The sequence below is a fragment of the Rhamphochromis sp. 'chilingali' genome (genome assembly GCF_963969265.1).
Source record: "Rhamphochromis sp. 'chilingali' genome assembly, chromosome: 6".
In the NCBI taxonomy this organism is placed as follows: domain Eukaryota; kingdom Metazoa; phylum Chordata; class Actinopteri; order Cichliformes; family Cichlidae; genus Rhamphochromis; species Rhamphochromis sp. 'chilingali'.
The window spans coordinates 22511875-22528972 of record NC_137933.1 but is presented as its reverse complement, the minus strand read 5'-3'; the positions used below and the strand labels follow the sequence as shown (position 1 = coordinate 22528972).

Sequence of the window (17098 nt, the reverse complement as noted above, 5' to 3'; positions counted from 1 at the left end):
CCTCATTTGCTGCATAGTTTAACACCTGTATAGCATATACAGCTGGAGAAGGGCCAACCACGCCAGTCTGAACATGCACAGTAAAGGAGCATGCAGTTTGCTTATAGCTGGGTTTTGTGTTTATTTCAGAATGTTTACTACACCAGTACTCAGCGGCTCCACATCGGGCTCCTCAGTCCCACCATTGATGACGATGACAACAAGTGCCTGGTGGATGTGAATAGCAGACCCCGCCTCATTGAGTGCAGCTATGCTGCAGAAAAGCGTATGAAACTCCACTGGCTCTTCACTCAGGTAAAAAAGAAACCCACAGCACAGATCTTCAGAAAAAGCCTTAAATAGCTCTTCCAAACACTTCCTGGAAAACTCATCACATTATTACCATCCATCATTTTAGCACCAAATTTTCACTGAAAGTATAAATTGTGGCTGTTGTTCATTCATTTTGCAACACATAGCAGTGACAATTGTTCTGTGGTAAACACAGATACACGCAGATATTAAAATGTGTATGTGTATGAACATAAGAGGAAAAGAGGTTTCAGTAAATCCCCTCAAACAATAGAAAGTGCCTGAGAAGAAAGTCAAAGAAACTGTACTAAAAAAAAAAAAAAAAAACAGGAAAAAAAACCCAGAATCAATGAAGCTTAATCTCACCTTCCTTGTTGGTCAGGCCATCAGACTTTATTCACATCCATGGGATGTTTTTCTCGAGCCTGTGAAAGAAAGTTGTGTTTATAGTTTTGTAAAAATGGTGTCATAGCAGAAAAAGGGCATTCACACACTTAGTTTAGTTTAAGTGTTAATGGTGTCCTGGTTCCAGGGCCGTGCGCTATCTCTGAGTGCTGAATCATTCGTCTATATATGTAAGTTTGGGTTTTCTATATTGTAGTATTTAAAGTTTTGACTCATCCGTTTTGGGGTTTGAATTCTTGTAATGGTTTTATTTTGAAATCCCTGTCTTGGTTTTATTATTGCTGTATTGCTTTTCAGTTTTGGGATATTATTACCTTTTTTCTCAACGTTTTCTTTGTTCAGTGTTATTTTTCTTGTCTAAGTATTTAGTTGGGTCTTTTTGTTATTTCCCATTTTGTTTTCGTAGTTTGTGGTGTTAAAATTGAGGTTTTTTCTTCCTACTGTCACCAAGTAGCTGGCTCACATGGTATGATCTGATTGTTGGGGTTTTCTCTGTATTATTGTAGGGTGTTTACCTTACAACATAAATCACCTTAAGGCGGCTGCCGTTGTGATTTGGCGCTATATAAATAAAACTGAATTGAAAAATAATTAAGGGAGCACTTAAAATCTGACATTCCATTTAAAGTACATAGACCTGTCTTCCCCTTGTCCTTTGTCATGTCATTTTCTAAGTCCAGTGTGTGTTCCTCTTTTGTGTCTGTGCTTGGATTGCTTTTCTCTTTGTGTTTTTTGGATGTGGTTCTCACTATAAAATGCTCGCTTCTCTGTCTCCTGCGTTATGCATCTTGGATCCCCTAAAATCTACAGTCCACACAGTCAACTGTTTGGTTTTAGACTTCAAGCATCAGTTTAAGTATTCAGGAAAATATTATAATCATGTAGGTGGCTAATTTACAATTTAAGTTCTCTTCAGCTAATTTGGACACAAAGACTCACTGAAAATTAATGACTGTCTCACTCCATTAGTAGCTCAGTGGTATTTCAATAGAACTGGGGGGATTTTGATTTACTTTGTGCTTTCATTTGGCTCCACATATCCTCTGCTTTGCTGTCAGAGTACAATCAGATTCATTTTTATGTATAAAATCCCAAAATAGTGCTTTTAAAGAGGCTTGCTGTAACAAGGACAGCACAGTTTTCACTCCAGTGCCTCTAGACCTGTGTCTGTTTGGTTTGGCATAACAGACACACGCTCAAGATCATATGTCACACATTCCCTTGTTGATCTTAACGTGGCAGTTTTAGTTAACTTTGTATAATTTAGTAAGTGGAATGAGGGCATATCAGCCAGGCTGGAGCATACGTCTCTGAAATGTGCCATCAATTATTGACACAGTTTTAGCTGCACAAGGAGTCAAACTTCAGCAGAAATAGATTGCCTTGATGCAGCTTCTCCAACTCTGAAAGGAGTGCTCTGCAAATAAGAGGGAAAAAACTTTGATTTATCTTAATTCAAATGCTGCACTGTTCTGCACAAAACCTGGTTAGATAAAGATATTTTTAATCTCTTTCTAATGAAATGTGGAAAATTGCCTCACCTCCTTTACTCACTCTAAAAGCCTCTCATTAGCCACAGTGTGATTTCCATTGTCCTCAGTTTGAGAAATAAATGAATTGTTTGCTTTCATGTAGATTACTCACATGGTGGTAGATTAAAAACAAAACTTAAATCGTAGAGTTTGGTTTGGTTGTATAATTTGTGGGCGATGCATTTTTTTTAAATCACTGTTACAATTCAAGTATCAGCCGCCCTGTCTATGATATGTATCCACACATTTTAAGAAGGCGTACCAAGATTTCATGTAGACAAGTTGGCTGATTAAAACCCCGAGTTTCTACTTTTATCACCCAGTGTTACAGATTTACAGTGATTCTGGCTTTTATAATGGCCAAGTTCCAGCTCTGTGAATCATCGCCCAGGTCTTTGGTTTGTTCAGCAATTCCAATAAGTCTTGCATTGTGTTTATTGACACCTGTTTTCCCAGTTTGCAAATCAATGGGATAATTGTTTTGCAGGCATGAATAAGAATAAATATGTCATCCCTCCATGCAAGAGCCAGAACAATAGCTGCATCCCCAGATTAAGTTACAATTGCATTTATATAATTATCCAAAAAAGACATTTATAAAGGTATGAACATACCCTAAGTTTTATCATTATTTTATCTTATTTTTTAACACACTGTAAATCTGGAGTTTACATGTTTTAACTGGTAATTTTTGGGCCAAAGACATGCATGTTAGGTTAATTCAGTGGTTCCCAAACTTTTTTTGCTAGGCCCCCTTTGTTTTACAACAAAATCTTTTTGTTTTTTATTCATACCACTTTTTTTAGCCTTAGCTAGTTTGATAAAAACTAAAACTCCAGCTGGAGATAATGGGCTTATGAAGGTCATTATCAACTTTCTCTGTTAAACCCAGTTTAGTGCTTCAAGCTCTGAGTTTCACATGTCATTTGATGTTTCCATCCATCCATTCGCTTCCGCTTATCCTTTTCAGGGTCGCGGGGGGCGCTGGAGCCTATCCCAGCTTTCATAGGGCGAGAGGCAGGGTACACCCTGGACAGGTCGCCAGTCTGTCGCAGGGCCAACACACAGGGACAAACAACCATTCACACTCACATTCATTCGAACATTCACACCAATTTGGATTATCCAATTAACCTATCCTCACAAGCTGCATGTCTTTGGACGGTGGGAGGAAGCCGGAGTACCCGGAGAGAACCCACACAAACACGGGGAGAACATGCAAATTCCACACAGAAAGACCCTGGCCTGGTGTTGGAATTGAACTCAGGACCTTCTTGCTGTGCAGCAACAGTGCTAACCACCGTGCCACCGTGCTGGCATTTGATGTTTCATCAGCAAAAAAAATGATAAAAAAGATGCTGATGATAAAGTGGTCATTAAAAAAATAGTAAAATGCAATACTTACAAATAGGATAATGCTGCAGAAAATCATTGATCTTGTTAATATTACACAGAGCAGTATAATAAGCATTTTATTTCAAGTTTTATTATTTTATCACTCGCTGAGCACTGAGTGTGCTCTCAGTACTGCACATTAGAGCTCTGAAACTCTAATCTGGACACATTTGAAGAGGAAAGAGACACAAGGAAGACATTGTGGACATATTGGCAGATCATTCTAATCTTTTTTTGTGTGTTCTCTGTTAAGAGACTTAAAACCAGATTAGAATGAAATATAACATCACTTATGATATCTGCATCACCACTCCCACGACATTGATATGCACATTTTGCGCTTCATTCAGTGGTTTTAGTAGCCGTAGTGTTGGGAGGATAGTAGAATGCTCCCAAACAGGTTATGTGTTCAGCATTAGTTACCATGGTGATTCAGCCAGGTAAAAAGAGAGACATTTTTTGTGGCATAGCTTCCTAAGCAACCTCGCTTCATAATACACCCCTCAGCTCTTCTGCATAATTTATGGTGTCCATTTGTAAATGGATTTCCATATAGTTAGCTAAGAGAGAGGTATTTTCCTGCACATTCCTGAATGTGGATGATGCTGTCTATTGTTGAATTCTGATTGGTTGACAAGTGGGTCGGAATAGGAAAGAGAGTGAAGCATGACTAAAAAAAAATATATCAAAAATCAAAAAATACAGCATGACAAATGCAGACAGTGGTAGTCACTGTGCAAACCTTTCAGTGCTTTTTATATTTTATTTCACTTCAGCTTCTTATATGTTCTAACTTCGCTCTTCTCTAAGGCTGCCTGATGGACCAGAAACAGCAAAAGCAAGAATAGGCGACAGACCAATTGTGTCACATACTTTGTGCATGATTGACAACATCTCTGCAAGTAGACGGGCCGTCCACAGACTGCCTGTGGACTGGAAGCATGTTGTACTTCAGCCTTACAGATGTACAACCTGACACAGGAGGACGGGCTTTAATCCCAGCTTTCATTTCAAAAATCAGAGAACATTTATAAACAAACCTCAAATAGTGTGATGTTCAGAATGACACAAACGTAACCTGAAAAAATAAAAATAAATGAAAAGGGAAAAGTGTTTTGGGGGGTTATATTGCTACTGCACACCCCCTCAATGCAGTCAGCCCACGGGAAATACCAAATTATTTGTTGCAATATTCTTCTACATCGTATCACAGCTACAGCTGTCGCTATATCTGCTTATGGAGAAGACATGTGTGCCCCTCTGGTACCCTTCACCTCATGCAATAGCTGTGCCTCGTGTTTAATGCCCCCCTCCCCCTCCTGTGGAAAAAATCCTCCTCTTCTTGGTTAGGGAAACCTGACAGTTTGAAGGTGTCTGCTCTAAATAGAGCAGCCATTGTTCTCTATATTTGAAGTCTAAGCTTATTAGAAATTAACTGTTATGTAAGCAGTGAGAATTTAGGATACTGTGGGTAAGTTAGTGCAATGGCTGGTTACACTAAAACAAAGCCACCTTATTAAATAATAGCAATAATCATATCTCGGTGTAGGTCCTGTTTACTGGGGTTCGAGCACCCTGATGATGAGCATAGGGCTGAAACTGGAAGTAATAGAGCTCATTTTCCATTTTTTGCTTCTGTAGTCAGATTTCATTATGAGATTTGACCTTGCAAATCATATCTTAACAGTATCTTAAATGAATAGCAGGCTGTTGTCATATAAAATATTCTGTTTCTATATCAGGAATGGGGATCTGTGCCTATACAGCTCCAATCCTTTAGGTTATTTCCTTCATTGTGCCACACAGTGCCCCATCGGGTGGTGCATGTCTTAATGGTCTTTAAATGTCCACTTCCAGAGTTACTGCAAATCTGCTATCTGTAAAAATGTCTCTTGGACTTCACACATGGGCCAAAACTCGTGAAGACATTGAAAGAATAATTTAGCACCAGGTCTGTACAGGCTGTCCAATCCTTGGGTCTTTTTCCTCCCACATCCCTTTGCATTCCTCTCATAGCACTGAAAAGAGCTCTCCCCACACAGCCCTCTCCACACTGTATTGACTGTTGAAGGCCTCCTCTTCAGTCACTTGCCCTTTGTCAGCCCTGACACTGTAATGAGAAAATCCTGCCTCATTTCATGAAGACATGCTTCAATATTTTTACTGAGCTGATGGTCTCATTCTGTTCAGACTCTGGCAGCAGATGTCATATTAAAGTTTATAAATTGCTGGACCTTAGTTTTTGCTCTTCCTCCATATGTCCCATCCTCCAATAAATCAAAGACTTGTCTATTAAATGAAGGTGTTTTTTTAAACAATATTGTAATAGCTCTGAAACCTAATATGAGGTGTTTGTGTCCTTCATGCCCTGGTTTCAATTTCTCTTCCTGTTTGTCTGGGATGTCTGTTGTTGTGTTTGTGTCTCGTTTTCCTCTTTTGAGTCAAGCCTTTTTTATCCAGAGCCTTGCTAGGAAAAAAGCTAATGACAAAGCTGGTAATCACGTTGCTGTTTTTGCCCTTAACCATGCTGATGCTATCTGGTGGCCCAGTGAGGATGGTGTGAATCAGCCAAAAAAAAAAAAACCCCAGCTTAGGGCTCCTCAGTAGCTTACATCTATAACCATTCACAGCAGTGTGGGTTTAAAAAGAGGCAGGTTATATTGTGCACACATTTTTTTGTCTCTTCTGGATTCTGGCACAATTTTAACCAGCCTGCTTTTATCTTTTCAGGGAGGATCCATTCAAAACAGGAAATCAAAGAGATGCCTAGAGCTTGTAGCAAGCAGTGACAATGAGTTTGGCTACCAACTGGCTCTGCAGAAATGCACTGGACAGAAATGGTTCATCACAAATGTGCTGTTTAGCAGCTCCCTATGACTGACTGCCGAAGGAAACACTGGAGTCAATAGCAACTGGACTGAATGAAGTCGTCTCTTTTGTGTGCATTTGTGTATGCAAGTGTGAGTCTGTGTGTGAAAGTCTGGGAAGCGGGAGCACTCATTTTGAGAGCCACGATGTCTTCTAAAGAGCCGGTCGACATCACATCATAAATGTTAAACATTTTATTTTGCCTAAAGGAACAGCCATAGTTGGCAGATATTTTTCAGATCTGGCAATGTAGTATATTTAGTATATTTTGTGGTAAATACAGTACAGTCAGATTTTCGTTGACTTCAAATATGTAATGGGTACTTGTTAATATTTGCTACTGTGTAGCAAGCTTTCAGAATCTGTCCCTGCTGTAATTATTTTTTATTTTAGTGTCTCGGGTTTGTAGGTTTATTATGCGATTGAGCTGTACAGTTGTGGAAAATATTGGAATAAATCTGAAATTGATATTTTCTAAATGTAAATATTTTTGAATATTTGTAATATATAACGTTGAAATAACGCCTAATAATTATAGAGTGCAGTGCCTTTTTTTTTTTCGAGGTCAGTATTTGAAATAACAGGTCAATCTAGCAGTAATTATCAGCTGAAAGGATTCAAGCTGGGATAGGCTCCAGCGCCCCCGCGACCCTGAAAAGGATAAGCGGAAGAGAATGGATGGATGGATGGAGGATTCAAGCTTACAATCAAATCAACAAACACATTTCACACAGGGCCTTGGGTGACCCCAGAGGGTAGGGTGGGGTGTGCCCCCCGAGGCCCTGGGACGTGCCCACACACACTCACACTACAAGAAGACTGTTGATTTATGTATCTATATATTTTTTTGATTTATGTGTTCCAGTAGCTGTGTGTTTGGCTTTTCTTACAGCAACACCAGTCGGCGATACACTGTGCACTTCTATTTGTGCTTTATCATTTTATTATATCTCCCCCATCCCCCCCTCTGCTTCTTTTTTTTCCTGCCTGTCCTGCCTTAGACATCGACATACAACATATAGTGTAATAAGTGAAATAACACAAATAGAAATGATTAAATAAGGAGATAAAAGATTCACATGAACAACAGGAGCCTGTAGAGATTTTATATAGCTGTTCTTGCTGAAGCAAAGTGTGTTTGGAACCAAAATGCATTTAGATCACAATTCTGATTGCAAAAGCTGGCAGACAGGACAGGATTTTAAAAATCAAAAAAGACTGTATACACACTGTGCTACAAAGCTCAACACACCCAGGATAACTTTCCATTATTGGCTTCAATTGCTCTAACTTGTCAGTCAGGCTAAGCAGTTACACAAAGGCGGTTGTCAGCTTGATAATTTAACCCAGAGTTTTTCAATCTAGCTACAAGTGCACTCACGTGGAAGGGGTTAGCGTTGGCATCATCTGACTTATTACAAAAACGGTCCACAGGCAGAGGTGTGATTGATCCTAAACAGGAAGATAAAACTATGATATTAGAAAAACATCAAGAAGTTAGACACTTTTGTTACACTGCTAGTACTGTGTCATGAGGAAAAGCACTTTACAGTCATTTACCGTTAAAAGTGCTGCATAAATGTGCGCAATCCAAACAATTTTGATGTTAAGACTGGAAGAGACCTACTTAATTAATAACATTGTTTCTTTGAATCCAGGAGGAAAGTTGGGCAAAATGCTAATTGTAGAAGTTAAGAGTACCAGTACTTTGTCATTAAATCACAGGAAAATCTGATGGAGTTATTCATTAAACTGATATTTTGATGAGCATAAGATGTTATGCCCATCTAAATATCAGTTGTAGTTTAAAAATAAAAAAAATATTTTTTTCAGCAAGCAGGAAACGAAATCAAAGAGTTGTGTTTATCTTCTCTAAACATCGTACTGCTGCTCATCAGGGAAATACAAAGACTTTAGATGATATTAAAACACTTTAGACCTTTGTTTTATCTGTGCACAGAAGTCTGGGGGACTTCCAGGAATGGTAACAGGATTTTTTTGAGCTCTAATTGTTCAGCAAGTGGTAATTTTCTATCTCTTAATCTAGGAACACGATCTGCTTTGGAGCAGGTTAGGCCTGCAACATAAGTTACCATGGTGACAATAAGGAAAACCCAGGGTTAACCCTGAAGTTGCCTGGGTAAGACCAAATCCTCTTTCATAATGCAGACCCCTGTTAGATTTAGAAATCACAAATACAGAAATACTGGAAGTGGCACAGATAACAGAGATAACTGTTGGGAGTTCAAACACTCTCAAAACCATCTGTCAGACAGAGGAACACAAGGCAAGACAGACAATGTTTAACTAGACGTTTTTGTATAAATTTCCTCAGAGTGGCATCACAAAAACTGAAAAATCTCTCTTCAGATTGAATTGTATATACAAATGCTGCAAAATTTCACAGTTGCCACTTTTTAAACATGCAAATGGGCTCCACTCCATTTCAGTAATTCCAGCTTTAGGCTGTTGGTTGGAAAAAGTAAGCACTGTGATGGTGTCACTTTGAACTCTGAGACCATTTTCTGAATTTTTTGCAAATCACTTTCTTTCAGGAAATGGTTTGCTAATGGTTTTGTTTAGGTTTCAGACACCTGCTGAAAACATGTTGGGGCTTTCACTTGGGGATGGAAGAATTGCAGTTTAGTTGTTTAAAAATGTGTTTTTGCTACCTGTCAACAACAAGGAAGATTAAACATTAAAGAAGCCACTCGGCAAACTGACCCACTTAGATGTAGCACAAACTTTTTGAACTATAGAGCATCATCAATTGCCTGACAGCAAACCTACCAAAACACAAAACCGTGGTCCTCCGACTGGTCCAATCAATCAATCCAAACACTTGGAGTTGCTGTGACACACTGATTTACTTGTAATTTGGGGTAATGCTGGCATAAATCTTCCGAAATCTATACTTTAAAATATTTGCTGTGTGTGTTATGTGTATATGTGATATATTTGCAAATAGCCTCACTCTAATGTCTCTACATAAGAAGACAAGTTTACCTGGAGGTTAATATGAGACAATGGTGACAATGTAAGAGAGAAAGCTGCACTGCTAAGGAAAAAAATTAAATAACAGCGTCCGAGCTTTCTAAAGAAGGACCAGTTAAAAAGAACAACAACAAGATGCTGAGGCTGAAATTTTGCTCTATGTTGAGATTTGACCTTCAAAGAGACCTTTTATTTAACTCTAACTAAGACACACACATAGAACATTTAAAAGGTACAGAGCTACGGCAGTGATCTTGTCAGTTTGTACTGATAAATGCTGGGGCAGAAGCGGAGAAATGGGGCAGCTATCTAGTCTAACTGTAGGCACCTGGGGACGAGGCGAGTGGCACAGACTGCTTCCAACATGCCAGTCCTCGTTACTATTCACATTCAAGCAGAGCTCAGCAAACCATGGCATTAAATATACATGGAAACCCACTTTCATCAAAAGGACTTCCCCACTAACACGTCCTAATATATGCAATAAGAGAGCCTCGGCACGCTTGAATTTTTGAATGAAAGAACTCTAAAACAGTGTTCCCATGCACATTGCTTTTATCTTCTTTTAGCAGAGCTCTTGTCTTGATTGCCCGCTGATGCACTCTGTAAACCTTCCTTTCACCTTTAAGCTGGGCATGTCTGTTAATAGGGGTTCTTTGTTTGGATATTTGCTAAAATTCATTGTATTTAATGCATATTTCACCCTTGTTGATTTAGCACATAATCGTGTGCCTCAAAATAACTCAATAAAGGGTTTACAAAGTACACAGCAGAGAATTAAATTCCTGTAAATGTGGAGATGTAGCTACATCTAAATGTATCCCACAGAGATGGAGCTGTGGAGCTGCTCTTGTCTGAGAATCAATGAGTCACATTCAGTTTCTCAGAAAAGCGCTGGCCTGGTTTTGATGAAGCCACAGTGATAATATGCCTGTCTTCCCTTTGAGATATAGCATTTGCAAAATTACACTTCTCGTGCTATGGGAATTAAAAACTGACTTTTAACACGAGCAAAAATTGACTTTTAACTTTTTTTTTTCTGGCGTTCCGCATAGTGAGAAAAGTTTTCTTCAATTTAAACTTAGCAGCTCTGATTTTATCTTGTACAAGTATATATCAGATATTTTTAATAACTAACATGAACCACAGGGCACTGAAGGAAATGTGTTTACAGTTGAGTAAATGAAGTGGCTCTCTAGGTGAAAATGTGTCCAGCAAAAACATTTGAGTTCCTGACTCCCCACCGTTTTTCTCCCTGCTTTACTGATTAAATTGATTTTTCTTTCTTTTTTCCCCACACAGTTCAAACTTAAAGTCCGACATAATGCTGCTGAAACCTTTGTTTATGTTGTGGGACATTTCTTGTAGAGATTAATGAATAATGATTTCACTCTTTGTTTAAGAAGAAAATAACAATTTTGTGTATTTTTAAGTAATTTTCTATGTGTTATAAAAGGGAGGACAGAAAAAATAACTGCAAATATGAAGCTGAGCATCATTAACAAAAATTACTAAATTCAACAAATGTTATAATAAAGTCTAGAAAAAAAACACTAGCATAAAATAGCATGAGGGACAAAGGCAAGAAGCACAGACGTGGAACACAGGTAATGGTTACAGATGAGCTGACAAAGACCTAAGAAAGCACATGAGCTAATTAAGGCAGGAGGGCAAGGTAACAAGGAACAGGTGAAACTAATCGGGACCGATCAGGCAATCACAAAGGCAGCTCAGGGAAGGAAACCAATTTAAAAACAAACAAAAATGTAAAAAGCCATAGAGAAAGGGAAAGAAATGTTTCCACATTAGCAGAAAAAAGCGCTGTAACTATAACCCTGTAAACCTTACCCAATCTCAGCATGGTGACAGCTGCTAATGGTTAACCACAAAACCCTAGTAAAACCCTATGTTATAACTTAACGCTGTAACCTGACATTTACCTCACTGGAAATGACCTGCACGTCACATAAACGCAGTTCACAGTAACTGTTCCGGCAGTTCCTTACACTCTCAGAAATAGGGGTACCAAAGTGTACCAAAAAAGGTACAAATGCTTGTCGCTGGGGGTGTTCCTTTTTGAAGGACATTTCTGTACCCTTTAGGCTTGGTACATTTTTGTACCTTATAAAGTTGTACCATCTGAAGTACAATCATGTACTTTCCTAAGACATAAATGTACCTTCAAACTATAGTACAGAAATGTTCCCTTGAAAAGGGTACAATAGGGTACCTATGAGGGTACCCCCCCAGCGACAACCTATTTCGTACCTAAAGAGACAAAAATGTACCCCCAATAGTCCAAAATATTTGGTTATTTAACTATTTATTTTCGATAATAGAATCACATCAAAGCATTTAAACAACCACAGGAATACATCCTTGATTACATTCATACATTGCCATAGGACATGTTAAGAAAAATACATTCATTTAAAAAAAAGTAAACAATCACATAAAGACATTAAACACCTGAACACAATGTTTTGACGGATCACAGAGATGTCATGTATTTAAAAAACTGTCCACACAAATGTTTTGCTCTACTTCATCAAGCCAGAATATATATATGTCATATATATAGACAAAGTGGAAAATGTTCTTGCAATCACGTCACACAGAATACCTCAAGGACACAAACAGTCTATCATCAACTAAATAGGTGTCTAGAGCTTGAAAATCTAATTCATTTCCTGGATTGAACAGGATCCAGTCATTGTCAACTGCCACTTGGTAAGCATGGAAATGACATTCATAAGTGCGAGGAAGTAACAGTTTCCCACACAATACCCAACAAGTATCAACATTCAAAATATACTTGATTTTAAAGAATATAGGTATGGCTTCAGTGTGTACATGGCCAACTACAAAAACATCCTCAAGTTCATATTTGACACTGCTGACAGATATAGCAGACACACGCTGAAGCACTTTATCCTGAAAATGCACATCTGTAAAACTTTTGTTCATTTCCAGAGCATTCTGTAAGTCACCTGGCAGAGATGAAAATGGCACACTGACACTTGTGCTGAGTGAATGTTCAAAGTCAACAAGCAACCTACCTGAAGAAAACTCCCAGCACTGTTTCATTTGATGACGATTGCTAAGAGTTGCAGTGATGTTTACAAAGTTTTTGCATTTACTCGCTATATTTTTGAAATATTGATGCTTGCTTTCATATCTCATACACCATAAAGGGCGAAGAGGACCATACATCAAAATCAGCCTTGGGTAGTGAATAAGGTAGTGACACTTGGGTGTTAAAACATTTCCAAAGACTTTTGTAGTCATTTCAAGAAATTCTTGAATAAGCAGGTTTAAATGAGCAAGCTCATCTTTTCTCACATTTGTAGCCATTACACGATCTACGATTTCTGAACATAATAAGAACACATGCCAATATGGAGTGCCAGGTGGAACATGGGGAGCCATTAAAAAAGGCAAGAGCCTGAAAAGGCACCATTTTTGACTGGCTGATCCAACTATGTTAGAATTTCGAAGCATCTTTTCCGTCAGTGGCACTGGGCTGTTCGGCTTGTCATTCCTCCCAAACTTCACATTTTTCAGCTCATCATTGATTTCATATATGGTGATGTGCTTTTCCCTGTGAGCTTTACAAATAACCAAGTTCATTACCAAAGGAATAACCCCCTCCAGCAAGTCGTGCATTACATCTGGGGGAAGAGACTGGGTCACATCAAAATAAGGCAGTGCATCAAATGTACAGTTACCATACACACCGTACAAAGCAGCACTCTCTGGGTTGTTTTCCACACAGTTTATGTGGTACTCATGTACTTTGGTTGTTCTAATAACAAAATGGTCCTCACAAAAGTGCTGTTGTATCTCCGAGTGCGAGGCCATACAAAATCGGCATATTCTGCCTGTATTGAAAGACATTGAGAAACGCCCAATCATATGAGCAGAAAGGTTGTCGCATGAAATGGTAGCAAGAGCAGCATGAACTATGTGCTCTACTTCATCGACACAGATAGTGAAACCCTCTGTGGACAGCATCTTCAAGTCAGTTATCAAGGGCTGAAGTATAGTTTCAAGCCCACACTCTTTTAAATGTGAATGGCGAACCAGTAAGGCTAAATGAATGTGACTCAACTTTGAGCGATGTTTTCCACTTATGTTTCCTATAGTATAATAAAATGCACAGATTTTGTATTTATTTCGTTTTGCACCAAGTGGGTTCACAATTTCAAATTCATCTTCATAAAAATGAAGTCTTAGAGCTTGAGGATGGTCTTTGAAAAATGAGTGGTCTTTAAAATACATGCCATCTTTGTAATCAGTCAAAACATCATCATCTTGATTTCTGTGGTTATCCAGAACAATTTGTTCCCACACATCCTCCACCTGACAGTATTTGTTTAATACCTGTAGGATTGGAACATACGAATAACTACCAATTTTCACACCAGAATGGTCTCTTACTGTGTAACTGATAGGTTCTGTCATGTTCATTTTTGATTTGCAGTGTTCTTTTATCATAAATGGTGAACGAATTGAATCACATGCTTTCTGGAAAAAATCTGAAGTAGACAAAACCTGCTCAAGTTCTGGACAATCACTGAGGCGGAAACCATGTTTATCCAAATGATAACGAATAAACGAGTCGTAGTTTTCTTTAAAAAAAACACAAAAGAAAACTAAGATCATCAACGATGTCTTGCTGAACAGAGTGTGGAAGGTTATTTTTTTCAGTACATTTGAGAATAAAGCTAAATAAATGATCTCCTAAATTATCAAGCAAACTGTCCATACTAGGTGGTGTGGGCTGCTGAACTGTGTGCGTCTCGTCTGAACTGTGTGTGTGTGGGTCTTCAACCTCTTTGTGTGCATGGTTTTCAAATCCATCTTCAACTACCTCAAGGCTATTCAAAACAGAGGGTTTGTGTTTGCGATACACATGGCGTCGAAAAGAGTGATACTTGGAAAAAGCTGCCTGGCAGTCATTTATTCCACAAGTGTTGCTGAAATGAGGCTCATGTGCGTGTACTAACCCAACATGTATGATCAACTTCCTCAGAGTAAATGCCCTTTTTGAACATTTTGAACATTTGTGGAGTGGGGGCATATTTAATAGAGTTGGTTAAGTACCCTGGCGACACTTACTGGCAGGGGTTTGTCTCCCTGGTCTCCTATGTTGACAATGCAGTTCTGAAGAAAGACAAGTGTTTTCTTGAAGTATGCAGGGTAGGTCATGTTGAACATGAAGAAGGTGGAGAATGCTGAGATGTAGGCCTCATCCAGCGAGACCTTCTTCAGTGGCAAATCCTTGGTCATTTGAAGAACATTTTGAAGAACAGCAGTGAAGTTTTCGCTAAAGCGGCGACAGATGTTGTCTTGGCAGGGATGCATTAAATCAACCTCATAACACAACTGGAAATGAAAAGAGCAGAATAGACAAAAGAATGACATTTTACATTGAGGATTTAAATTTTTGACATGTTTAGAGACACAGACTGGAGATAAATGTAAAGTGCTTTAACCCGTGAACAAAAATTCTAAAGATAATGAACAGATCGATTAATCAGTTAGTACAGAAAATAATAATCAGATTTAGAGACAAAAAATCATTAGCTGTTTCCCCAATCATCTTAACAATTCTTACCCCTGCAGATGTCCCCAGGAATGGATATCTCTTTAATAGGTCCACAGTACACATTCCTTCAGCTACCTCTCGACGTCTCCATGCAAAGGTTTTTGTCATGCGGTCTTTCACCAGTGCTGTGTCAGGATGTAGCTTCTTGTGCTGATCATTTAGCACCTTGATATGAGCATCAACGGAGGCTGCATCTTCCCCCACAAAGCACGAATCCTTTGTCAAAACAGATATCAGTATTATCATAAGTAAAATCTGATAAGTTAATGTTACTCGAAATGCGGTAATTTGTACACCAAATGCTTTGAAAAAAATGCAAAAATGTTGAATAGGAATTGCAAGTTGAGCTGACTTTTGTTAAATCAACTGTGAAGTTCCTTTTTCTATGTTAATGTTATCTGTTAACATGTTTCTTTCAATTAATGTTTACTTTTAGCTTTACAGTGAACATAATAAGACTACATATGTTACCTTAGCTCTTAAAGGCTGAGGGTGTGAGGACTTACGAGAGAGGGCTTCAGTCTCTTCAGACAGGAGCTGCTGGATTCCTCTGTGGTCCGATGTTTCTGCGTGCGTCCAAACTTTTCTTTAACCCGGTTCACTTCTTCGTTGCTGATTAGGGGAGCCCGTTCTGCTTTGAACTTTCTCTTGAGTTGGCTGTGCCAGGTGTCCTAGTTGTTTCAAATGTATATAAGTAGTTAATTATGCTTACTTTATATTAATATAATCTATAAAAGAAACAAAAAAGGAGAGGTACTCACATAACCATTTCCGTGTACATCTCTTAAAGGATACTTCACAATCAGGGCTTTGATTACCTGGATGTAGTCTGAGTGGGTTGGGTACCTGTTTCAAACATAAGAAAGACAACCCACAGTGCACTGATTACTCTTATCCTTTCCTGGGGGCTTTTCTGTTCTTCAATTCTTCTAATCATATTGTTATTACCGTAAATAGTATGTTGTAGACCAATGTCAAATCAATGTAGCTAAAGTTGATTTTAATTTTTTAAAAATGGGCGTGGACAAACAGCCACATCTCTCCCAAACTTAATAACATAATAATAACAATAAGCTATCATTGTGAATCTGTCTATATTCCCCAAAAGGAAGTTACAATTAATTCTCTTGATTAATTGTTAATATAAATTAACTGGTAATATAAAAATGTAAGTAAGTGTACTCCCTGCACAGAGCTTACAGCTCTCATATTCGAAAATCCCACTAAGTAGGTGGAATGGTACAAATGTGTACCTTCCATTGTTTAAAATCCCTTTGAGCGGGAAACAAGTTAGATGGGATAAATTTTGCTTAGAAAACGATTTTGTTAATAGCTATATTTACATACTAGCATGTTTTGAGAAATTATTGATTTTTTTACATTTTTCTACACGGTTCGACACTATTTATTGATAAAACACTCGAATACGGCGGGCAGACAGACGTTGAACATTCCACCAACAGTCTAAATAGTCCACATTTGTACCTTTCTTTGTTTAAAACTTAGCTAACTGCTAGCTTTCGCCCATGTTAAATCTAGCTCTTCGGACTTTTGCTAACTCTACTGTAAAATTACACGTTGTAATTTTTATAAAAACACAAAATCACACCCGACTTACCTCTAAATCTTTGCGCCTCGTCGTCTGACACATCAATGCCTTCTTCCATCAACCTTTTAAGGAGCTCCTCCGTGGATAACCCCCTGAGAGTCATTTTCTGTGTCAACGCTAGTCAGCGCGGAGGCGGAGCACTCATCACTGCTGCCTTTTCGGCCTTTGGGATTAATGCGCGTTGCGAACTTGACACATGAAAATACAACATTGTGGTATTAATGCGCAGTTGTTTAGAAACCGTTATGCTGTCTTGGCGAACTATATTTGTAACTTACAAAATGTAGTCACCGTAACATAAAAATCTGCTTGACATTTTAACTTCCAAAGAACCTCGGTTTAACTTGATGTTGCAAATTCCATAAAAACCTCACAATTAATGAACAATTCTAG

General features: G+C 38.4%; 2 protein-coding genes across 3 annotated transcripts in view; one reads left to right on the top strand and one right to left on the bottom strand.

The window, feature by feature from the left end:
- galnt18b (UDP-N-acetyl-alpha-D-galactosamine:polypeptide N-acetylgalactosaminyltransferase 18b) overlaps positions 1-6906 on the top strand; it is a 100707-nt gene extending 93801 nt beyond the window's left edge. For both annotated transcript variants that reach the window (XM_080885102.1, XM_080885101.1), the window contains 2 exons: positions 130-294; positions 6354-6906. In XM_080885102.1, the coding sequence (XP_080741228.1) occupies positions 130-294; positions 6354-6500 (312 nt within the window). In that variant the 3' untranslated portion in view covers positions 6501-6906. The remainder of the gene's footprint in view (positions 1-129; positions 295-6353) is intronic.
- A 5941-nt stretch (positions 6907-12847) lies between these two features.
- Positions 12848-16808, bottom strand: LOC308398882 (uncharacterized protein; the record flags this gene model as incomplete). The annotated part of the gene is made up of 8 exons (XM_080885750.1): positions 12848-12856; positions 12966-13169; positions 14607-14873; positions 15106-15312; positions 15603-15767; positions 15858-15942; positions 16350-16368; positions 16715-16808. 8 exons carry the CDS (start codon positions 16806-16808, stop codon positions 12848-12850), a joined length of 1050 nt encoding a protein of 349 aa, XP_080741876.1.
- Between the last annotated feature and the right edge of the window lie 290 nt (positions 16809-17098).